The sequence below is a fragment of the Cetorhinus maximus genome, chromosome 20 (genome assembly GCF_964194155.1).
Source record: "Cetorhinus maximus chromosome 20, sCetMax3.hap1.1, whole genome shotgun sequence".
Lineage (NCBI taxonomy): Eukaryota > Metazoa > Chordata > Chondrichthyes > Lamniformes > Cetorhinidae > Cetorhinus > Cetorhinus maximus.
In genome coordinates, this window is record NC_135898.1 from 54,256,516 (window position 1) to 54,283,172 (window position 26,657).

General features: G+C 38.4%; 1 protein-coding gene and 1 long non-coding RNA gene across 3 annotated transcripts in view; one reads left to right on the plus strand and one right to left on the minus strand.

Moving 5' to 3' along the window:
* The window catches only part of adrb1 (adrenoceptor beta 1), a 29,796-nt gene that overhangs the window by 2,677 nt on the left and 462 nt on the right, over positions 1-26,657 (minus strand). Inside the window, exon 2 of one of the 2 annotated variants that reach the window (XM_078564692.1) lies at positions 382-754. In XM_078564692.1, the coding sequence (XP_078420818.1) occupies positions 382-547 (166 nt within the window). In that variant the 5' untranslated portion in view covers positions 548-754. Of the gene's footprint in view, positions 1-381; positions 2,181-26,657 lie in introns of those variants that run through there. The other variant, XM_078564693.1, reaches the window with a different exon arrangement.
* LOC144694375 (uncharacterized) lies at positions 110-6,466 on the plus strand. Its single transcript, XR_013579735.1, has 2 exons — positions 110-207; positions 4,147-6,466. It is a non-coding gene; the product is annotated as an uncharacterized LOC144694375 (long non-coding RNA).

The window sequence follows — 26,657 nt, forward strand, 5'->3', positions numbered from 1 at the left end:
ATCCTACTCCTTTGACACCAACAACCTGCAACTTTTTTCAGATAAACTCTGCGCCCTCCCCCTTTACGTCGCCTGGCAGATAATCCAATGAGCCGACTCTACCCTCTCCCTGACGCCACAATTCCGCGTTCAGCAACTGCCTTCCATTTACAGCAATCAGACTCAGTGTGAGTGGCTCCAACATAAACTTTCAAACAGTTGCCTCTGGTAAGTATTCTTTATACAATTGCCTCCAAGTTCCGGTCGTTCGGACGAAAATGGCGAAAAAAAAACCCCGCTAAACTTTACAGGAACATGAGTTAAAATAACAATAACAAATTGCATTTGTAAAGTTTACCCCGGGGACTGGAAGGTTCTCAGCTCCAAGCAAATGAGACCTACCTTGTACTTTTAGTTTGTAATTCACAGAACAGCAATCCCATGGATTAAGATGATGCAGGCACTGATGACAAGTCTTTGCTCCTTGTAAGTATTTCTTTGGCCAAGAATAGCTTGTGTTGCTAGCTCTAATTTCAGGGGCCGTGGAACACGTCCCACCCCTTTTCATATCAGAACTGTTTGAGAAGATTATTTGCAGTTCAGAGAAGGTACACCCTGTTGTAAATTTGAAACTCGCATTTTAAGGTCGCTGTCACAGATCTAAAAAGCAACCAGGCTCGCGTCATTAAGTCTCTATCTAGCCATTTCCTCATTCTGTTTTACACTCAAATTCAAAGCTGCTCTTCAGATCTTCAGCTGTTTAAATTGGATTTACCTATCACAAGAAAGAATAATAAAAAAGTGATTTTGTACATAAAGTCAGTTCTATTCAACATGCCATGTACAACTTACACTTTTGTGCATCCCCTAATTTATTTAATTCTCTTAACTGTTAATGATAAAACTTCCCAAAATATATACAACTGCCAAACCTATTTTATTCTCTAAAGATGATCAAGTGACAATTTAGTGTATTAGTTACAAACTCTGCTACTCAACCCTGGCCAATTGTAAACTGCAGGTGGCAATTCTGTAACAGCAATTGTTCACTGTGTTCCCGAGAATTATAGAATCATACAGAAGACAAGGGGGCTCTCAATGCCAACGCCATATCTTTGGAAGAGCTATACAGTTATTCCTTAGCATTTGTTAACGTTTACTAATATTTTAATAAAATATTAATCCAGTTCTTTTTTTAAAGTGGTTGTTTGACATTGCGTTAAACATTTTTGATAGCTTATTCATATACACAATACTGTTGAAAGGGAAAATATCTTCTGTTCCTTTAGTTTTCTCTGAGCCGTGCCAATTTTATATTCATACTGTGATTCTATGATTACAGTTAGTTACATAATTCACTTAGATCTCTGCTATCAATCCTTTGATGTGAAGAAAGTATGCTTCCAATTTTTTTTGAATGAGAACAAATTTAATTTTGTGATTCCTTTCTCATGATGAAAGCGTTTTGAGAAAGATCCTTGCTGCCTTTCTCTGTACACGTTCAAAATCACTCAAATTTCTTCAAATTTCACACAATGTTACAGGTATAGCTTTACCAGTGAATGACGCAAGATGAAAGAAACTGCTTTAATTTTTACCCAAGCATCATTCCAAAATGTATTTCATTTCGTATTGACCTGACTACTTTTATTAAATTGCCAATAATCCCACCCAAACATTTTTATTTTTCCGTGTTTCAATTGAAGCTCATTTTTCATATCAAAATTGTCCTTAACTAAAGACAAGCCCTAATATTTCATCGGTTGTTGACTGTGTGACCAGAGCGTTAGAAATTTAAGACACGCGACCAGGAGAATTAAAAGGGAGATTGCAAAAAAAAAAATTGTACACAGAAAGTAGTAGGAATCAAGAATTCTTTGCCACAAATAATTGTTGAAGTAACAATAAATTACTTTCAAAGGAAACAATTGCTTGAAAATGAAGAGTATCAAGTGGTGTAAGGAGGAAACAGGAAAGTGGGATTAGACCAGTTGTCTCATGTGGAGAAAAATACTGATGTAGGTTAGATGGACTGAATAGCTTGTTTTTATGCAGTAACATTTAAGCAGGAATAAAGCATCCTGCTTTCATTCACCTGTCATGTGTATTCCTTTCACAACTTGCACAGGAATTCTGATGACTTTCTAGCAATACTAGTAGTCTACATAGAATCTATATATAGAATGTATATATCTATATAGTCTACATAGAATCTATATATAGAATGTATATATCTATATAGTCTACATAGAATCTATATATAGAATTTATTTACCTATATAGTCTACATAGAATCTATATATAGAATGTATTTACCTATATAGTCTACACAGAATCTATATAGAAACCTACTTAAAGTGAGTTCCCTTTTGAAAAGAATGATAAGAAGAAACATATTCAAAATTAAACAATAACTGAACAGGAAAAATAGTTCCCCAATTACCTTTCTCAGATGGATCACTTCTGTGATAACTTATTTGCAAACCAGTGACACCCTGGTTAAGAAGCTAACAGTTAATCACCTGACCATATGCACCTATTTTTAACTTTGTACTTACATATGCCACTTCTCAGCCCCTGCATTTTGCACAGATGCTTTTGAACTCTTATTGGTTTTCCTAACATTAGTCTCCTCAACATTTAGCTTTGTGCTATCGGCAGATTATATATTACTAGAAATACCCTGCTCCATGTTATTCATAATAATCTAAACAGCAGAGGAGCCAGGACAACCCTGTGAAGTGTTGTCATTTTTGTATCTCAGTCAAGTTTTGTCTATGTATCATTATCTTCTGCTTTTTAACACCAAGTCAATTTTCAGATAGCTAGCTTGCAATTAATTCCATATCCATTCATCTTCCCTTAGAGCCAGTGAAGCAAAACTTTGTCAATTGCACACTGTCAGCTCAAAAATACTGTTTTTACCAGAAAGCCCTTATCCACTAATAATTCCAGAATCTTTCTGAAGCATGGTTTGCAACTATGCCAATTACTCTTTTATCCTCTTTGCTCTTGTAATGACACTTTATTGAATAATATCTTAGGCCTGCAGTTCCTTTCAATACTTAATCATTCTCACCTCTTAAGTTGACAAGAAGTTTGGCAATTGGTCAACAGAAACTCCGGTCAGAAACTGAGTTTTAATTCAGCTGTAAATCAGAGAATGTATGACAGCTCTGCTGCAACCTTTTGTTTTAACTTTCACGGCATTAGTTCCTTATGCTGCTCCTGTTTTATGATGTTTGTCCAGTTGTTTGGGTTATTTAACACAATAATTAGTGTGTTCCATACTTACTGGAGTCACCATTTATTCATATCTGTGTCAAATGTAATTACAAAGATAACGCTACCTTTAATCCCTTACATTTTGAATTCCAATCGTTGCCTCTGTAGGCTACAAACCAACCAAACCAACCGACATTTTTTATTGAATGGCAATCTGTACAAAATTTTAAAAAATAAAAATGGAAATGTAACATCATCCTCCCAAACCAGCCTATAACTCTGTCTGTGTTATGGTGGCTCCTTATTATAGGTTGCTGAACAGAAGTAAGAGAAAGGTGCGAGGTATCCATTTTTTGTGTCAGCAAATCTATTGGCTTTTTTTGAATTGTCTATCAATAACAGATTAAATTCTGCACTGCAGTTTTCTCCTATTTAAGTTTTTGCACTTAATTTTCTCGTTCAGATAATGCATAAATATAGTAACTGCAATAGAACATATCCTGGCACAATGTCAGATTTTACCATTCCAATCATGACATCTTCACTCAAATAAACCCTATATTACAGTCAGAAATTTGGATATGTAATCATAGTTGTAAAATCATTGTTCTTTCCAATTGGGTCTTTTTGGTACTTTAGACTCTTGCAACAGTAGGCAGTAACAGAGATTGAATTCAATATCTTCTTTCTACATGTCTTATTTTAATATAGCCTAACCTGAAAATCCATTAATCAAGTTATTTTATATATCATATTAGTTGTGCTGTTTGCAGTATTTTTTGTCAGCGAGTTCTTCACAGCTGCAATAATTTTACACAAGTGTCCCGTCCACAAGACTGGAAGAAATATATCTATATGTCTATGTCAGTCAGGCTACTTCATAAAATTATTTTTCCTGTTTTTCAAAATGGACAATTGTTGGGCTGATAAAAATGGCTGCAGCTGATCACATGCTGGTTTCTGGAAGATTCTGAGCTGTTCCAATGGACAAAGGCTACCTCTTCATCCTGGAATGTGACTTGTATTGTATAAGCATTCCAGCCAAGCCAACGCAAAGGGTTCATAGACGCTAAATTGGCACCAGCAGCTATGGACACATGTAGAGCTATTTGTGACTCCTAATCTCCAATATTGTGCTAATGGCCCCACCATTACCTGTTCCAAAACACAATGGGTTTCAACCAGGCACCTCGTTAGCTGAGTAGCTCGACCCAAAACCACCCCGTTACATAATTGAGTCTTGAGCTGTTTAATTATACAGCTCTTGAATTTTATCTTCAGTCCCTGTTTGACCTCAGAAGAGAAGCAGGAGTCCAGGCAAGCAGCCTGCCTCTGTCTACCATTTTATTGCCTAACAGATAGCAGCAGAAAAAGCTCTGTCCAGGGCAAGTGCCTGGCCCTCATCTGCACTGTGAACTACTGGAACATTGGAACCTCTGTATCTGTGCCTTCAATACTAATTCATCTCTTCTCCCATCTTGGAAGTCCTCACTTCTGGATAGTCAGATCACCTGCAACAGTTCAGCCTGCTAACCTCAGAAGGTATTCACCATTGGACTTTTGATTCTGAACTCTGGACTCATGTGAAACCATAACTCTTAACTTTATTGTGGTCTTGCCCTGTACCCCTTTCTTTCCCTTATCTGTCTTTTATTGTATGAGAGCAAAAAGGGGCGGACATTGTGAAACCCCTTTCCCGCATCTTGTGTGCATAAAATAAACCAACCCTCTTATTTTACCTTATCTCGAGTTTATTATGGGATTATTAATAGAGGATTGGATCACTCCAAAACTGAAGGGTTGGGGAAAATATGCCATCACTTATAAAGGGGGAAATCAAAAACACCTTTCTGTTTACGGACGGGTAGTAAGAGGAGAAATCAGGGCTGTTTAAATTAATCCCCTCTCTGGTCAGTAACAGTAGACTATTTTAAAACAATGATTTTTAAAAATCATTTTAAGGAGGCAGTCAAGATGTTACGAAGGAAACTCAAAAAGCTTTGCACTTGGGTCAATCTGTAGCAACTGAAGTTCAATAGAGGCAAATGCAACTTACTAGATAAAATAGAACTAGCCAGTTTGAAGAGACCAATGGATGTTAATTAATTTGACATTCACCACATTTAAACACTATGAGGTGGCATTATGCACAATTGTATACCAAATCATCTGTGTTCAAATTTGCAGAGACAATCAGAATTATTTCTTTTTCTAGAGAGTGATACAATTGAAAGAGTCATTGAGACCAGGAAGAGTGATTAAGGCTGTAATGGGAAGATGGTAGGATTGGTATTTGGAAGGAGAACATCAAATGAGTGGAACGCATTCCTCATCTGAATTTATGTTGTAAACATTTTCTAGGGTTGGATTTTTAATTTAACCTGTATTCTATATTAATATTATTTATTTTTCAAAGATACATCATGGTTTGTGAAGTACTTTGGGGCATTGTGAGACTATGAAAGGCAATTTATATAAATGTATGTATACACAAGTTTCAGTTACAGGTCAGATAATAGATGTTCATAATTCATTTGAAACATTACAATTAAAATATTTCCTCCAACATGTATTTTTGAAAATATATAAAAAAAACTCCACTAGAGTCTATATTTGTAGTACAATACTTGACAGACAAGTGTAATTATTTTTTAAAATTGCTACGCAGTATTTTACTTTTGAGGGTGATATCTGTCTGTGTGCTCTTCTATGGTGTCAAGTGACAACATATCTTGTGCTGGCTACTTTGAGATAATTGTAATTTATGTAGAGTTTTCCCAGTGTTTTCATCGATAAGGAAGAGGAAGCATTCCTTTCTGCTGGCTAAATGCAAACTCAGTCAATATTACCACTGGATAACATTTGGACACAACTAGATGAGAAATGGACTTGTAAGAGTGTCAGTAGTCTGTACCAAACATAGTTTGATTTAACTGTCATAAGAATAGGAAGAAGAACACATGTAACTGGTATGTTGTGAAATATCATTTGCCTGTATATCGCGTGATCATTAATAACCTAAGTCAGGCCATTATAATGAAGGTGTCAAAATACAAAGAGTATTACATAATTCCTCTCTAAATTAAAATTTTAGTGAGTTATTTGATGTAATTATTATTGAATGTTGATGTAACAATGCTCTATATTGAGAAATGTGACATTCTAATTTTTGTCTTTTATAACTAGAAAATAAGAATATGTTTGTGGACAGTAGATCACTCCTATATGGATTAATATAAACAATCTGATTCACGGGCCTGAATCTTGTAACTGTAATGATGGTGAAACTGTTAACATTCGCTATCCCACTCATCTGCAACCAAATCTGCATGTGCACACTTAAATGTGGAATTCCCAAAGTTACTGTCATGGTTCTCTCCCACTCTTCCTGTAACATAGCTGTTAAAAACCCCAAAAGTTGTGTCGTGTTAATAAAATATAACAGTGTTTTAATGGCATACTAAGTATAACTACTGCTGAAGAATCTCATTGGCCCTTAGAATCAGTTTGCATGGAGATAAGAAATAACTAGGGAAAGAATTCAGTGGTGGGGGTAGTCTACAGGCCTTCTAAAAGGAGCTATACTGAACGAGAGTATAAAACAAATAACGGGGACTCGTAAGAAAGGTACTGCATTAATTATGGGCAACTTTAATCTTCATATAGATTGGGCAAATCTAATTGGCAAATGTAGCTTTGAGCACAAATTCATGAAGTGTATTTGGGACAGTTTCAAACATTACATTGCAACAGGTCATGGAACAGGTTATTTTGATCTGGTAATGTGTAGTATGACAGGATTAATTACTGATCTCATAGTAAGGGATCATCTAGGGAAGAGTGATCATAACACGATAGAATTTCACATTCAGTTTGAGGCTGAGAAGCTTGGGGCAGGATTTTTCAGTCGGCGTGCGGGGGCGGTCCTGACACATCATCGCGTGTCATTTTATGCATCGGCTTTGGGCGTGTGTCCCGACGTCAACGCGCTGTCTCGCGATGTTTCGTTTGGCGGGTGCGCATTGGAGTCGGCTGCATGCCCGCCGATATATAAACGGCCTATTAAGGCCATTAAGGAAGTGATTAAGCTAATTGTTAATGCTGCTCATCCAACCTTAAGGTTGGCGAGCAAGCGAAAAAGCTAAGCAGCCTTCGTGTTTTTTAGGAAACCTCATACGTGAGTGGGATGAGGTTTCCTAAAGCTTTTATTATTTTAATTTTAAAAATTTCCTACATATAAAAACATGTCCCATCTCATGTGACACAGTCACATGAGGGGACATGTTTAAATAAAATTTTACTCCATGTATTTAATATTTTCAGTAGCGATTCAATCTCCCTGAGGCAGCTCTGTACCTCAGGGAGATTGAAGCGCTCTTTCGTCCGCATGCACGAAAGAGTGCTGGCCCTGGAATCTTGCTCCGCCCCCCCGCCCGTACAGGTAGCACTGAATGCTACCACTATCGTCTTACGCTAGGTGGGCCTTAATTGGCCGGCCCACTTCAAATGGCGATCGGTTCTGCGCCCGCCCCTGCCGAGCCCACCTGCCGCCTGAAAGATTCAGGCCCAGGGTCTGAAACCAATATCTTAAATTTAAATAAAGGCAATTACAAAGGTTTGAAGATGTTATTGGCTAAAGTGGACAGGGAACATAGATTAAAATGTAAGATGGTAGATAAACAGTGGCAGACATTTAAGGGGATATTTCATAGTTCTCAACAAAGATAAATTCCATTGAATTCTGTCTGTGGCCAACTAAGAAAGAAGATGTATCAAATTGAACGAAAAGGTAATCAATGTTGTGAAGGTTGGTGGTAGGCCAGAAGATTAGGACAGTTTTAGAAACCAAAAGATAACTGTAAAAATGATAAAGAAGGAGAAAATAGATAATGAGAGTAAACTGACAAGAAATATAAAAGCAGATAGTAGACAGCTTCTGCAAGGAAAAAGAAGAGAGCAGCTAAATAAATGTTGGTTGCTAAGAGGATGAGACTGAGGAATTAATAATGAGAAACAAGGAATGGCAGAGACTTTGAACAAATATTTAGTATTTCACTTCACAGTAGGAGACAATAAGTGCATCTCAATAATGGTAGAAAATCAGGGGACAAAAGGCTTAAAACCAGTCCAGAATAAAATACTAAACAAACTAATGGGACTAAAAGATGAAAAAACCAATTGACCTGATGACCTGCATCCTAAAGGAAGTGGCTGCAGAGATAATGAATGCATTGATTGTAATCTTCAAAATTCCCTAGATCCTGGAAAGAACCCAGCAGATTAGAAGACTACAAATGTAATGCACCTTTCCAAGAAAGAAGGGAGATAAAAAGCAGGAAACTATAGGCTAGTTAGCCTAACATCTGTCACTGGAAAAATGCTGGAATAAAAATGCTGAAATTGTTATTAAGTAAGTAGTAACAAGACATTTAGAAATTAATAATACAAACAAGCAGAGTCAACGTAGTTTTATGAAAAGGAAATTGTGTTTGCCAAATTTATTACAGTTCTTTGAGGATATAACAGGCAGGTTGGATTAAGGGGAACCAGTAGATGCAGTGTATTTGGATTTCCAAAAAGTATTTGAAAAGATGACACTTAAAAGGTTACTGCACAAGAGCCCATAGTGTTGGGGGTTATATATTAGCATGGATTGAGGATTGACCAACTAACAGAAAACAGAATTGAGATAAATGGGTAATTTTTAAACTGGCAAACTGTTACTAGAGAAGTGCCATAGAGATCAGGGCTAGGGCCTCAACAATCTATATTAATGTAAAAGCAAAATACTGCGGATAATAGAAATCTAGAACAAAAACAAAATTACCTGGAAAAACTCAGCAGGTCTGACAGCATCTGCGGAGAGGGATACAGCTGATGTTTCGAGTCCGTATGACCCTTCATCAGAACTAAAAAATATGTAGAAATGAGATGAAATATAAGCTGGTAGAGGGGGGTAGAGCTCGATAGGGGGCCAGTGATAGGTGGAGGCCAAGAAGAGACTGCCAAAGATGTCAAAGACAAAAGGACAAAGGGGTGTTGACAGTGGTGATATTATCTAAAGGATGTGCTAATGGGGACATTAAGGGTAGCAAGCAGGACAAGCTAGTGGCAGATGGCCCTAGTGGGGGTGGGGTGGGGGGAAGGGATCGAAATGGGCTAAAAGGTGGAGATGAAACAATAGATCAAAATAAATTTAAAAATAGGTGGGAAAAGAAAAATATATTTGTTAAAAAATTATAAATTATTGGAAAAAGGGGGATCGGAAAGGGGGTGGGGATGGAGGAGAGAGTTCATGAGCTGAAATTGTTGAACTCAATATTAAGTCCGGAAGGCTGTAAAGTGCACGGTCGGAAGATGAGGTGCTGTTCCTCCAGTTTGCGTTGAGCTTCACTGGAACATTGCAGCAGGCCAAGGATGGACATGTGGGATTGAGAGCAGGGTGGTGTGTTGAAATGGCAAGCGCACATGGTCTCCTCTACATTGGACAGACCAAACGCAGACTGGGTGACCGCTTTGCGGAACACCTTCGGTCTGTCCGCAAGCATGACCCAGACCTCCCTGTCGCTTGCCATTTCAACACACCACCCTGCTCTCATGGACACATGTCCGTCCTTGGCCTGCTGCAATGTTCCAGTGAAGCTCAATGCAAACTGGAGGAACAGCACCTCATCTTCCGACTAGGCACTTTACAGTCTACCGGACTGAATATTAAGTTCAACAATTTCAGATCATGAACTCTCTCCTCCATCCCCACCCCCTTTCCGTTCCCCCTTTTTCCAATAATTTATAATTTTTTAACAAAATATATTTTTCTTTTCCCACCTATTTTTAAACTTATTTTGATCTATTGTTTCATCTCCACCTTTTAGCCCATTTCAATCCCTTCCCCCATCCCACCTCCACTAGGGCCATCTGCCACTAGCTTGTCCTGCTTGCTACCCTTAATGCCCCCATTAGCATATCCTTTAGATAATATCACCACCGTCAACACCCATTTGTCCTTTTGTCTTTGACAGTCTCTTCTTGGCCTCCACCTATCACTGGCCCCCTATCGAGCTCTAGCCCCCTCTACCAGCTTATATTTCATCTCATTGCCATATATTTTTTAGTTCTGATGAAGGGTCATAAGGACTTGAAACATCAACTGTATCCCTCTCTGCAGATGCTGTCAGACCTGCTGAGTTTTTCCAGGTATTTTTGTTTTTAATCTATATTAATGACTTGGATGAAGGGATCAGGTGTATTGTAGCCAGATTTTCTGATGATACAAAGATAGGTAGGAAAGCAAGTTATGTGGAGGGTACAAAGGGCTGAATTTTCATTCATCTGTGGATGCTGATAGAATATGATTGGCTGCTTACCCTGGTTGATGACATCACCATTGCTGGACTTGGAGATCTTTGTGGATCTGGAGCTAAATTCAAATGAACATCAGGAAAGGTGAAATCCATGACATGGAGATTGAACAGCAAATGAACATCAGGAGAAGCGAAATTCATGACATAGATTGCGAGATCTATGTGGGCAGATTTCCTTGAGTTCAGCACCAAGCGACATTGACATTGAGTAATATAGTTTTCAATTGATTTATTACTTTTTTTTACAAATTTGTGCAAATAGATTCCCACTGATTTATAGGAGACAAGACAAATTAGTTTTAAGGTAAAAGCCAATGGAAATTGAAATAAACATCTCTTTGTGGCTCAAATTGTTCTTGTCATGAATAGTGGGAACAATTCTGATGGGAAGTGTATGTCAATATATATAAGTTTAGAGGAAGCAGCTGACTGTCAGAGTCTGTTTGTGAATAGGGCACAATTATAATCTTGATAAAGGGATTAATTTTGACAGAAATGGAAGAGTATGCTAATTATGATTAAAAAACATTACTTATGTAAATCTTTTGTTCATTTTAGGAAAGACTAAATCGAATTATGCAAACAATCTGTTTAACTGACTTTGGTACATACAAAGGTTTTAACAAACAGAACAAATAACTATAATGATAATGAACTGACTACTTCCAGATTAGGATCTTATATTATAGAAACAATAAGTTATAATCCTTCAATATAAGGCCTAGCAGTTTAACAGTGAGGTGTCATTCAAGTATTGTATCTCTCTGTGAGAGTGTTCCTGGACAACAAGACTAATAGATGAAAAGTGACAGATGAAGGGATAAGCTACCTAAATGCTGCCTGGATAATGACAACCTTTAGATAAAATTACAGGAAGAAGAAAAAGCATGCCATGTGAATCAGCACGTACAATTCTGACGGTGCATCTATTCATGTTGACTTTAATGGTCCAAGCTTTATTCCAGTTAACAGTCATACTTCAAAACAAACATTTTGGAGTCCTTAGATAATCTTACAGATGGGATTTTTAAAAGTTTGAAGAATCCATTTTTAAATGGACTATCATTTGCTGTTTAATTTTCATTGTATACCATAATTAGGAAAACAAATCACTAACTATCTGCCTCTGTGAAATATAACCATATTACATGCATTGTTAATGTAGCAAAGATAATGTAATAAACCTTGGACACATCACCCTTCATATTTTCCTAGATTCTTAAATGGGCCATTACTTATCTATATACTATTAGGAGAAACTTTCTACGAACATAACATGTAGTAAAAATAGGCTATTGAAAAAAATGTGCAATTTGGGAAGCTATAAGGCATGTTCTTAAAGCATCCTTTAGTAACTCTACAAATAAAAACCATGAAATGCTCGACAGTTTTTTTTGAAGAAATAAAATAAAAGAGAAGTATGTTGAAGTGAAATCGCAAAAATACGAGCCAGAGTTTTAATGTCAGCATGCAGGGGCAGACCTGACACACCGACGCGTAAAATGAAGAGCGGTGACATCGGTCGTGCGCCCCAACGTCACCGCGTGTCATTTAGATATTACGTTTGGTTGGTGCGCGACGGAGGCGGCTGCGCACCCCCTGAAATATCAACTGCCTATTAAGGTCATTAAAAAACCAATTGAAGCACTTATGAAAGCTGCTTGTCCAACCTTAAGGTCAGCGGGCAGGTGAAGAGCCCAAGCAGCCTTTGCGCTTTTCAGGAAACCTCATCCACGGGCAGGGTGAGATTTCCTGAAGGTTTTATTAAATAGATAAATAAATTCTGATAAATTGACAAACATGTCCCAGCTCATGTGACACTGTCACATGAAGGGACATGTGCAAATAATTTTTATCTGTCTTTATAAAAAGATCTCAATTTATACTTAATCTCCCTGCGGCAGCTCCGTGCCTCGGAGATTTCTGCGCTCTTTCACGCGCATGCGAGCGAAAAAGTGCAGGCACTGACTTTCCCTCTTCCCCTGCCCATACAGGTAGCACTGAGCGTTACTGACTGGCCTTAATTGGCCCGCCCACGTAAAATGGCGGCATGGAGCCGATCGCCGCCTGCTATCAGCTCCATGCCCGCTCCCGACCAGCCTGCCCGACATGGAGAAAATTCTCCCCATGCAACTTGTATAACATTTTGCGTAACCAAATGGGTACATTACAAGTTATCTTTTAACAAAATATTATGTACTGGATTTTCCCAAAAGGTAGGTAATCCCACCACCAGGACGGAAAGTGGGTCCTGAGCCTGCACAGGTAGTCGGTGGGATACCAGCGGCAGCCAATTAAGAGGTCGCTGCCAGGACTGTGATTAAGAATGGTGTCCCACCTCACAGAGCTGCCAGCCAATCAGAGCTTGGCAACCTCAGCAATGCCACAATAGAGGTGGCCGCTGCTGAGGTTGCAGAAAGAAGAGAGTGCCTCCATGTTGAGGTGCATTTGAAGGACAGGTAAGGATTTTTTTTAATGTGCCAGAGTCAGTCCGGCCGCAGTGATCGGTGGGAGGTGGCGGAGGACAGGTGAACCCTCCAGCAGTGGCATTGTAGCCGTGAAGTGGCCATTACAACTGGGATGCCAATCCATGAGCCATCGATTAGGCATAGATGATTGTCTCTCCCTGGATTCATGCTGGAAGGTCACTGCGATATACCTGGCATCTCCCCACACACGGGGGCCTGTCCTGATGCTGGTAAAATGCCACCGGGGGCAGGATGTGGCCATTAATTGGCCAGTTAATCGAGTTAACTGGCTGCCCACCTCCAGTCAGCAGAAGGCATCCTGCTTCCGTGAATATGCTGAGGCGGCAGGAAGATGTTGGGCTTCCCTCCCGATGCCATTTTACCAACACTCCTGCCTCCCAGCCTGTCTCTAGAGGACTGGTAAAATTCAAGCTTATAACTGAAGAACGTATCTAACAGTGGTAGAATGTATGGTGATTACCAACAATACTGACCCAAGTCAAGGTCAATAAACAGGGCTAAAACAGGGCCAACATTTCTAGAAATCCTGTCCATTATTTATTTTTTTATTATATAAATTATCATTTATTGTGATCTTATTCTAATGCTAACACAAAGATAATGTCTATCATAATTTGCTAATAATTGCAGGGTGGATTAGGGGAACCAGTGGATGTAGTGTATTTGGATTTCCAAAAGACATTCAGAAAGATTCCACCTAAAAGGAGCCCATAGTGTTAGGGGTAATATATGAGTATGGATAGAGGGCTGACTAACAGGAACAGAATCGGGAAAACTGGGTCATTTTCAGGTTTGCAAACTGTAACTAGTGTAGAGATCACAGAGATCAGTGCTGCGACTTCAACTATTTACAATCTGTGTTAATGATTTTGATGAAAGGACCTAGTGTATTATAGCCAAATTTGCTGACAATACATAGAAAGGTAGGAAAGCAAATTGTGAGGAGGACACAAAGAGTCTTCAAAGGGCTATAGATAGGTTAAGTGATTGGACAAGAATTTTGCAGATGGAGTATAATGTGGGAAGATGTGAGATTGCCCACTTTGGCATGAAGAATAGGAAAGCAGAATATTATTTAAATAGAGAGAGACTGCCAGATGTTGTGGTACAGAGGGATCTTGGTGTCCTTGTACATGAATCACAAAAAATCAGCATGCAAGTACAGCTTGTAATTTGGAAGGCAAGTGGAACGTTAGTCTTTATTGTAAGGTGGATGGAATATAGAAGTAGGGAAGTCTTGCTACTACTAAGCAGGGTTTTGGTGGGACTACACCTGGACCACACTTTAGGAGGCATGGTGGTGTAGTGGTACTAGTAATCCAGAGATCAAGGCTAATGCTCTGGGGATACAGGTTCCAATGCCACCACAGCAGCTGGTGGAATTAAAATTCAGTTAATAAATGTGGAATATAAAGCTAGTCTCAGTAATGGTGACCATGAAACTATCATCAATTGTCGTAAAAATTCATCTGGTTCACTAATGTCCTTTAGGAAAGGAAATCTACTGTCCTTACTTGGTCTGGCCTACATGTGACTCCAGACCCACAGTAATGTGGTTCACTCTTAAATGCCCTCTGAAATAGCCTTGCAAGCCACTCAGTTTAAGGGCAATTAGGGATGCGTAACAAATGCTGGTTTTGCCATCAATGCCCACATCCCATGAAAGAACAAACAAAAAAAAAGATAACCGTGTACAGTTTTGGTCTCCTTCCTTAAGAAGGGACATAGTTGCATTAGAAGCAGTTCAGAGAAGGCTCACTAGGTTGATTCCTGGGATGAAGGGGCTGGTTTATGAGGAAAGGTTGAACACGTTGGGCCTATACTGATTGGGGTTTAGAAGCCTGGATTTTCACCGAGTCAGGTTGACTCAGGAGCCCTTTAAAAATGGTGTGCATGTCCCAATTCTGGAATTCCCGATCCCATTCTTAGGCTGTGCAATTTTTGGGAGTGCCTTTAAAGGGTGAGGGCTGCTTCCCGTCAGAAGCCTGAAACTAACACTCCCGACTTGACTGGCTCCATTGCAGACATATGGGCATGTCCTACTCCTCCGCAATTTTCATGGAGCTGAGCTAGGTTTTTAAAGAGTCTACTTAGAGAAGTCATGAACCCTAGTGTGCATGAGGGGCCCTTTTAAAAGGTAAGTTCAAAAGACCTCCCTCATGCACCCTATGCCAAGTTAAGGCTCCCCCACCCACCCCGACAGGCCCCCTACGCCAAGCTCTTCCCTTCCACTAAGCCCGTCAGGCCTGTCATGCTCCCTATGCCCAGCTTTTCCCTTCCACTTACCCCCCTAGGTAGGCCTTTCAAACAACCCACCTCCGCACCCGGTAGCCCCCGTGGCTGCCTCCAAACTTCTTCCCAGGTCTGCTGGCCCGACTCCAGCTTGTGCCCCCCCCCCCCCCCCCCCAGCAATGAAGATCCCACCTTGAGGCAGATGGACTGAGCTTGGAATTTTCCCAACTCCCGTTACCCACTTTGAGGATTAACATCCAGGCTGTGATCTTATTGAAACATATAAGATTCTGAGGAGCTTGATAAGATAGATTCTGAGAGAATGTTTCCTCTCATGGGGAAATCTAGAACCTGAGAGCACAGTTTCAAAATATGGGGTCTCCCAGTTAAAATGGGAGATGAGAAGGAATTTCTTCTCCAGAGGGTCTTTGGAATTCTTTACCCCCAGAGAGCAGTGGAGGTTGGGTCATTGAATATATTCAAGGCTGAGTTAGACAGATTTTTGATGTACAAGGGAGTCAAGGGTTATGAGGAGCAGGCAGGAAAGTAGAGTTAAGGCTACAATCAGATTAGCATGGTTTTACTGGATGGTGGAGCAGGCTCGAGGCACCAAATGGCCTACTCCTATTACTTATGTTCTTATGTTTTACTCTCAATTCGGAAATGAAAGTATCATTTCTATAAATCCTGCTTGTACACTACAATGGTGAGGTTGCAATTAAAGCAACAATGAAATCAACACATCTTGCAATAACATAACACAGAAATAGTAGGAAATGCTTTTACACTTCGTTTACAAGAATACATTAGTTAATAATCTCTGTAAACAAATTATGCCCATCAGTGTTGCTATTTAGCCACATAGGTTGTAGTGTAAATAGGACATTTTAACACTTGGCTTTTCTTCTAAAAAGTAGCATTTCTAAAATGTTAATACTTTAAAGCTCCAGGCTTAAGTAAGATTTCCCTGGAGGCTGTAAATACATAAAATTGCCATTCTAAAAGTGTAACAATATTTATATTGAAGTAGAAGATTCAGGCTACTGAAGGAAGAAGCTGAAGGATGGTTTCTACCACAGAAAAATATTAGTATCACAGTGGACTGTATCAAATGTCCTGGATACTTTGTTGAGCTGCACAAAGTATGTAATATTCAAAATGTGTTGAGCTAAATATTTCACAAGTATGCTGTAGCCAGACAGATGATTGATGAGTTAGATATGTTAGGATTTTATTTCTCTTTGTGCCTGTGTTTAGATCCATGAGTTGTATTATCCTGCACTAGATTCACTTTATATAATATTTATAATATTGCAGGAATGTCTTGAGAATTGAAATCACCAAATGTTGAATTAGTAAAACAAATCAACTTTGTTTCTCTCAATATGTATATATTCTACATCTGATATTACATAAACAGATTAAATATCAATTGAAAGTCAAACACCATTTTGTGCTTACATTCCCTGAATTTAACAAAATAATTTTATAGTTGTTTGGTAATACAGAACTTGAGTATTGCTGAAAAATGAGATATGTTGAAGCTTTTCATCTTGTACTTCTCAGGACATTTTGCAGGAATACCAATGTAAGGGGAAACCAACAATTTATACTGTATGAGAAGAGAATGCTGATTGATTGGCAAGTGGACTCCGATTCGTAGCGGTGTTGCCATGGAGAATGCACCAGTGATGGTGACTGACAGTTAACTGCCAAGCATTGTTTGAGATTTTAACCAGGCAGCTTGACCCTGATATTCCTCAGGGCAATGCCTTGACCAGAGTCAATGAATGGCTGTCACTTATTTTGTTTAGCTGAAACTGATGCAATGTATGTACATGCTCTTTCTGTCTGCAAAGAGCAGGTCCCTGTGTATTAGTATATTTAGCTTCCAGTACACGCAAATGCACCACACTGTGAGCCCGATTGACAATCTTAAATTGGTTGTCTGCGTAATTCTTAGCGCACTAAAGATTATTTAGAAAATGTCCAATCGTGGAATCACACCTAAGGTTGGATACTGTGTTTTGAATTTTGTAAGCACGGGGTGGTTGGGTACGATCTGTACCTTGCCCACTGTGAATAGCAGCTGGGCTATGCTGTTTGGTAGGGTCTGCCAGTCTTTGGGGCATATGGCCTACATACCTAGCATCACACGGGCGATCTAGATCCGCCACCATTGCGTGAATCAGTATTCATTGAACTTTTAAACTCAGCAACTCGCGCAGTTGAGTTCAGTTTTAATAACAATAGTTTTGTAATATTATTTGTAAATTTTATAGTCATATTTCCTTGGAATGCAATTTAATAAATGTAGCAATGACAGACCAACATTACAGCAATCCTAATAATGTTATAATTACACTCAGCACTAACATAAACCTACCATAGTATATTTCAATTATGGGTAATTGAACAGCCTATGGACAATGTTACCCATGATGGCACCAGACCTTATCTATTCAAAGACAGGTGAAAGAGTGAGGTTAATTTTAACTTGCCAAAATCAGTGTTAATAATGTGGTAACAAACTCAATATGGGATCAGCAGACACTGAACCCTGATAACTCTGATGATTATCTTGCTGCCACTTTTATGGTAGTAGCATCTTCTTAGTATGCAAATACAAGTCACCTGAAATGCAGAGGAGCCCAACTGCCATTTTAGTATTGAACTGGTTGGAGGATGTGCTGAACATACTGACTCAGAGGCTTGAGTGGTACCACTGAGCCAAGGTTGACAGTTTTAACTAAAATAATCAAAACTATTGGTTATTATTTTGCATTCTTTTAGTGACTGATGATTATGATATTGGATTGACTAATGTCACATACTTTAAAGCTACTTTTACGAACTCTTTTGGAGTAGCTTGAAGTAATTTTATTGACAAGATAATTTAATTCTTTTTAATCATTCCCTTCAAATTAAGTTTGCTCACCCTTTCTAGAACCACTCCCTCTATGTTCCAAATCTTTACATAAGTGAAAGAGTAAGCAGATGACTTGTCTGCTGATATCAATCTAAAACTTGATCTGGAAAAATTGAATAACAATATTTCCTCCAATAGTCCCAGCAAAGAAATGCTTTACTTTTTGCGTAAACCAATTGAAACCAGTAGCCTAGCATGTGGAAAATTACAGGTTGAACATGTGATTTACTAATCCATATTGTGACAGAAAACTGGGACATTGTGATAGGAAAGCTTTGTAAAGTTGAGGTTATCCAAAACTCTGCTGCCCGTGTCTTAACTTGCACCAAATCTCATTCTCCAATTGCCCCATTGCTCACTGAATTACATTGGTTCCTGGTCAGGCAATATCATCTTGATTTTAAAATTTTTATCCTTGTTTACAAATCTCTCCTGGCCTCAACCCTCCCAATTTCTGTAATTTCCTCCTGTTCCACAACCCCGAGTGAGATATGTGCACTCCTCTAATTTTGGCCTCTTGTGCATCCTCAATTTTAATTGCCATCATATTGAATTTTTCCACTCTAATTGACACTTCCTTTTCAGTCCTTATGTTGTTTATTTTTTTAATCCTCGAGTCTGCTTGGTTAAGGAGATATAAAGTTGCACACCCTGTTCACTCAGGTCCCAGATGCCCTGTTCCCCTCGCAGTGCCAATATCAACTCACACTTTCAGTAATTTGGAACTCATCAAATATAAAAACCTAAACACGCAAGGGCAAATCTAATGAATAGAGATGCTGTTAGATGCCCTGCCACAGCAAAGTCTGGTCCAATTGGTTTTGGGAGGAACTTTTAACGTATTCAATTTAGAAATTGGGGTGGCATTGAGTTTTGCAATCGACACTATTTAGTTGCTTGTTTCTGATTTCTGTAGATAAAACAAAAATGTTGTAATTAGCGAGAACAATAAATATGAATGGTATGAAGCTTAATGAAGATTAAACTAGGGAGATGCTATTCATTCAATACACTTTATATACATTCATTACCATTTTTACAGTATTTGCAGTGTAGTATTGTAATAAGTTAGATTGCTTTAGTGAGTTGTTAGTGAGTGTTTTATAAGAGTACTCTTGTTTAAGAAGCCAAGGGAGAACATTCATACTCAAAGTAAAGGCACTAATACATGGATGTTGAAGTATTTCCTGAACATAGACATTGAAACTTGTGCATTACAAGACTTTTGTTTAATCTGTACAATATCCAAAAGGTAGAATTAAAATATATGAAAGAAACAGGTCAAATCATGTACTATTGGGTAATGTGAAATAAATCACATTTGATACATCAGAACTTGTTGACTATTCTATATACAACAGTCCTCTATAACTTCGTGCGCTGAGGCATTTTGGCACATTTTTATCAGGAAATGAGTTGCAACTTAAATTTCACACAAATGGCAGTCTTTTAAAAAAAAGATTAATGGCTTTGGTCACTGATTAAGTTTATAAAAAGGCACTGATGCACAAAAGTAGCTGTGTTTATGACTAACACGGATTCTCAAGTTCGTAATATGCTTGTTTGGAGTGTCAGGCAGGTTAGATTTCTAGAACAGCGAGGACTGACCCATTATGTTTGTCTGCTGTTTTCATTGTATAGAAGTGTGTATGGTATGAACAAACTTATGGGTAATGCCTGCTAGTCTTCAGCAAAGCTTCTTGCCAAAGGTAACACTATTAAATGGATAACTTGGATCAATGCCTACATTGACTGATTAAGGTAAATAGAATCTTAACCAATTACTGAATAAGTACTTTTTACATAAAACTGCAGGGTTTTATTCATGCTTTGAAACCTGTTGAAATATAATATTCATAGAATGTTGTCTAGGAGGTCTTGTGGCACCGTAATAGCTTCTCTGCCTCTGAGCCAGAAGCTCCAGATTCAAGTCCTATTCCAGGACGTCTTGACCAAGGAAGATGCATTCATAACACAGCCAAACAGGCTGAGTATCAACTTGCAAATCCTTCCAACATATGCCAATGGCAGAGGGTAAGAACAGGAAGATCCCTGGTCAGCCATGTGATGGAGAGAAAATTGGAACTCTACCATCACTATCCATAGCTCCAAGCTACAGCATACATGTAAGTGCATGTTGCCACAGCAAGTCCTCAGGGAGCTGGAAGGCTCAGTTGGCTGGATGGCTGGTGTGGATTAGATTGGTGCCAACAGCTTGGTGTTCAATTTCCCTGTTCCAGCTGGGGTGGATTTGGGATCTGCCTCCTTGCCCAACCTCTGATTGAGATCATAGCACTGTGGATTGGACCTGCCTTCAGGCAGAAAGCTCAAGAAGAAGAATGTTGCCTATGTTTCACTCTTTAGATATAACCTTTGAAATTGTGAGACTTCATTCCGAGTGCAAATTGAGAATCAAGCAGCGAGGTCAAGTGTGCCTGATCCACGTGATTCCAATTTTCCAGCCATTACAGTAAATGGTTAAAAAATTGGAAGGGCTTTAAATAGGCCGTGCTGACTTCCGTGCCACGCTGTCTAATCTGCAGTTCCATTGAGCAAGGCTCTGTGATGGAAATGGGATTTGAACTTCAGAGTTTATAAATACATGTCGCGCTTCTGTATTTTTAGTTTGGACGGTAAAGAAAGATGAAACGTGCAAGATTTAGAACTTTAATATTAATCGCTAATATTGATTTAAAAAAAAAATTAATTGGGTTTAATGTGGCTGTCAGGTATTTTCCCATTGAAACTGATTTTGTTACAGTTGATGTCATAGTAAAAAAGACACTATGCGTCACTGTTACAATCTGAAATATATTTGAAGTTATGCTGCACATTAGCTTCTGTCTTCTGTCAAAACCGATAATGGAGTTATTAAAGACCTGAACTACGTTAAATTAATGAGCCCATTGAGTTACTATTGAACAAACCACTGTATTCAATAGCAATGTTTCTCTGACAAAGAAATATTTAATTAATCATTGACTGCCTTCTTTGTAATCCAAGTAAAAAGTATTTACATTGGTAATAGAGAATCAGAGAAGCACAAAAATATGCTGGAATATATATTGGGCATTACGAAAGTATTTTATGGAGGAGGAAGTATCAACTGCCTACCATATACATAGCCAGAATGTAGGCTTCTACTTTCTCAAGTCACCTAACAACTGAATATAACCCATGTTAAAAGTGCTAGTATATGGTTGCATCCAAGGGATACAAAATAATATTTACTGTAGCTTTCTGATTTTAAATGGAAGAAGATTTCTAATTGGATTGTGGGTGAGCCAGGTTATAAAATGCTGTAGCCCTTTGGCACTGCAAGTAACCTTTGTAATCTTACAGCTATATTTTATTATTGAGCACTTTGCATTTCTCTAAACTTTAATTAAAGTAGCTTGCATATCTAACTGTATGACAGCCCTATAAAAGCTCACTGAGTGGCACTGTGAGTTAAACACAGTTTTGATGTCTGTTACATCCTGAAAACAGGTGCATAATGGACTGTGAAATCAATTTCGCATGAATTCCATCCATTGTAGGACCTGCTCAATCATCCAGCAGGCCCTGGGGCAGGCCTGATGGAAGCTCCCAGCTGAACGAAGTGAACTTCACAAATACATTAAAATGAGTGCAAATTGACATAATTAGATCAATGTGATTTCGCAGTTTATGCCTCTATAATATTAATGTCAGTCCACACTAAATCTTGAGGATTAGGGGAAGACAGGCAGTCATTTCAAAAGGGAATATTTTGACATTTTGTTACAGCAGGAAGTGATTTTGTGATAATTACAGATACTGGAGTATAAAATTGGACCCCTTGCCAATGTACTGGTATAAAACAAGTGCAACAAGGACCAGTGTCATGTATTAATGTCCTGTGCCCATTTGATGCCTTTTGCCTATCTAGGGAGTTGGATTCTGCAAAGCAGAATAGGAGCCTGTCTTGCTCTGTTCTGGATCCTTCAGTGACCACCACGGTTGCACTTGCTACTAATAGGCTAGTTTTCAAGAAAAGAAAATAATTGTAAAAAATGCACCTGTGGGGCCAGATGAATTCACTGATGCTGACAGGGCTACACTTCTAACATTACTGAGGAGAGTGGAGGGAACATTGCTTTGAATGTGACCATGTTATGCCAGGAATTAAAACAAATGCTGGAAAAACTCAGCAGGTCTGATAGCATCTGTGGAGAGAGAAACAGAGTTAATGTTTGGAGTCCAATATGACTCTTCTTCAGAATCATGTTATACCAGTCCTGGGAGCAACGTGTTGCTGCCCAAAGTTTGGGAGTATCCCATTTCTCAGCGCTGACAGCCTCCTTCAGCACAAAATTCACTAAATAAAAAAAAAAAATTTTCATGAAAAAGCAATTCCTTTAAAACTTTATTCACTGAAGTAAACTAGCTGGAATAGCCCCTAACAGCATGGGAGAGTTATGTCATGGGGTCCTTACATGTTCCTTTCCTGCCACTATCACACAAAAAAAAACTGCACTGCTTTGGCACAATGGAAAGCACATGTGTAAAGGCCAATATTTGTGTACAATGCTTCTAGTAACATCTAGAGGGTGAGCAAGTCACAAGCTAGGTTTGTACCATGCTGAAGTGGCCCACATGCAATGAGCAAACTTGAGAAGCACAGTTCCCTTCACCTCCCTCTTGTTATCAGTATAGTTCTTTCTTATTGGGAGCCAGGTACAAGGGACCTGGGTGACTGCATGATTCAGTGAACTGCCTCCACCCAACTGGCAGTTACGTTTTTATCAATGTGTAAAATTCAGCCGTTAAATATGTCCACCTATTTTGGTACACCTCCTCTAATAGGACCTCAGCAAAGGGATTATTATCCACAAGTCTCCGCTGTGTAATTTTGAATAGCCAACCTTGCCTTCACCACAAATTCCCTTTTAATGTAGTCTTTTATGAGTTTCTGCCTGGCTCAGGTTTTCCACAGCCCAGCCAAGTATGCTATAGGTCAGGCTGTCTGGGCAAACTTTCCCTGTGCTAGTTGCCCATTCAATTTAAGGGGAGCTCTTCACATGGAAAATTTGGTGTTATCTGCTGTCTGAGCACATGCAGGCAAGCCTGTAGAATGGGCTTGTTCAATCCCATTTTTGTCATTATTGGAAAATTGGAGCTTTATAACACAGGATTATACATGATACAATGGATCAAAACATAACAGCATAAAATTCTAATTCAGCAACTTGGCATTAATTTGGAAAACTCACTCAGAGGTCATAATGTGAACCACAATGGGAATTTTAAATGCTGTAGCTTTTCAATAGCTGGAGTTTTGAACCATTGCCTGGGCAGTTTATAGGGCTCTGAATTCTATCTGACCTGTGCAAACCTGATAGAGTAGGACTTCATGTATACGAAGATAGAGAAATTTACACAAAAAACCTCAGATAAAAACAGAATAAACTAAAAAGCGAAACTTTGCATTCATGGATTATGATTCCTTAAGTTTTTGAAACTTCCCATGTCTACTGATCTTTTTTCAGCAAGTCATTTGAGACATCAACATCAGTAATTCTGGCTCAGGTTCCCTTTGCCAATCATTACAACCTTTAGCAGCCTATAAATCAGTCTATACAGCAATATTTAATCTTTCCCTCAGAGAATTTATCACCCCATTTAAACCACTAACAAAATAAAGGAACAGTAAATGCTACATGTGTAAAGTCTTTAACAGCTTAAATAAGACCATTAATCAGTTTTCACTGCATGGAAATAGATAGGTTGGCACAGCTAGTACAGTGTTTTGGTCAGGACCTTTTCCACAAATACACCAGTGGTAATCCAGTTCCACAATCTAATAAAACAGCTGTAAAATCTTTGATTAAGTTAGTGAGGAGGGAATTTGGGACAGGTTTTAAATTTTCTCAACACTGTAGTAATCCCTCAGAACAGGTTTGATCAATATCTTGAGATTTCAAGTACATATTTTGTAATGATCAAAGACTATTAACCATTTACAGCACAATTACTTTCATCTTCTGATAGAAATCCAGAACTTGTTATATACATTCTAATGAAAGAAATGATTTCTCCCTGGGAACCTAATGGCGGAAAAATATTTCCAAAATTGGTCTGCCAGACAAGACTCAATAAATTGAAGCATGCAACCCACCAACCATTTGCCTATTTATTAATTCCTCATATTGTTCCTTGATGATGAGGTTGGTAGCAGGGCAAGACTGATCATGCACTAATGCTCAATTCCACGCCTATAATCAGAGTAAGAAGCACCTGATGTGTCCCCAAGTATTTGGTTGAAAAATCAGTGTTGCACATTTAAGTTGCATGTCTACTTAACCCCTTCTGCACTTTTTAACCCCAATTAGTTCTCTGAGCAGAGTATGGATTTATTTATGATGACAGCACAGAAAGGTGACAACTCAATTAAACAAGGCAACAAAGCAAACCATAAAAGTAAAAATTGAAATTGATTGAGATTGCATTTATCTGGACGTCACTTGAATTACTGAAATCATCAGCTCAAAATTCCACCCCCCCCCCACCTCCTCAGTATTTTCCCTTGTTATTTCTTATCTCCACTAATATTGTTTTTACTTCCTGCTCTTTTGAGCCAAAATCCTTCCTCTCTATCTGTCCTTATGTTAAATTCTTTTTCAGTCAGGGCCACCACCCCAACCCTTTTCCATTTTGTCTGTCATTTCAAAACATCAAAAACCTTGGAATATTTAGCTCCCAATTAGATCAAAGTCATTCATCTCTATTGTGCCATTAGTTTGTCTATCTAGTTATGAATACTTTGTGCATTCAGATAAAGTGTCTTTAATTTGAACTTATCACTTCTATCAGATTTGACTTTATTCACCAATGCACAATTACCATTAGACTCTCTGTGCCTTCCTGTCACACTCTTTACCCAAATCACTGTACTGCTCTATGGCCTTGACTTTTCTCTTTAAATTTATAAATTTCCTCGCACCTGAACCTTCCAATTTCTTTCCTTTAGTTTAAAATCCTACCTTTAAGCTAAGACAGCATGCCCTGCCCAGTTTAAGTGTAGCCCACTCCAATGGAATTGCTCCCTCTTTCCCCAGTATTGATAAAACAGGGTTCCTTCATTTGTATTTTTTGTTCATTGACCTAGATGTAAATATATATTAAAGATAATTTTACGAGTCTATATCATCGGTGGAGAGCCTTGCTGCTGGCCGAACATATTGAAAATATTCAGAAATAGGCATCAGATGTTGATCGTCTATTTGCAACTCCAGTGGTTCACTCATTGGGAACTCACACTGGCAACAACTACTCCCTTTTGAGACAAGTTGTACACTTTCAAAATAATTTATCAGTCAATTCTGTTAAATGTAAATACTGCATAATTAACTGATTCTAAAAAGTAATAATGTAATAAAATTAAATCACTATTTTAGTGAGAAGAAAGCAAACAATATTTTAGGATTCTATTTAGCTATATTGGGGAACATTCTCAAACACAGAACACAGCTATCAATGGAAAATTAGCCACATTATACCTGAGGTATATCCTGAACTCAGATTGGCAAAGGTGGTTAATTCAAATGATTGAATACTACAATTTCATTAGTTAAAAAGAGTGAGATGTATACTGGCTGATGCATTAAGAAAAATATTAGCATTATGTAGTAATCTGATGTGTAACATACCTTTAAGAAAATTGTTGTAATGTAAGATCACATGATCGTAATACCCAATAGCAGAGTAGTGCAGGCTACCTCTGTGATAGAGTCTTGAGTTAGACACTGAAGAGTGAATACAGAGTCTTGAGATGTGAGCACACAGGTGTAGCTGCTGAGTTTTGTTTGTAAATAAATAGCATGTGTTTATTCTAACAATGATCTACTAATGTTCTCTGTCTCTGTGCCAACTCGGTCACTCTGAAACAAGCGTGCAACCTAGATCCCTTAGCCCTGACAAACCAAGGGCACTGGATCCAACACATGATGAGACAGATAGTGAAATACAAAACTATCTGGAAGCCAGTAGAAGAGCCATAGAGACAAGAAAGCTAGATAGTAAAATTTAATTGGCAAGGTATGATGAACGACATATAGATTAAATAGGCAAGTTACAGAGATGCAAGGGTGTAAATATTTGAATGTTAATGTAGTACACGATATATGCTTGAGAATTTACATGGATGTATAAAAGACAGACATTTTATAATGAATAGATCTAATGAAAAGTTGAAGACCTATAATAGGTAGAATCAGGAGCTCTGAAGGCTAATCTATTGCTTTTGTTAATTTTACAATACACTGTAGCATTATGATCCCAGCTGACATTAATACTGGACAAGTCAGATCCCAGAGTCAAACCTGGCTTGATAGATCGTGACAATTAAAAAAAAAACCATGGAGGTAAGTTACTGAACAAATTCACAGGAGTCTGCTGATGAACTTTTAACCACAAAGAATA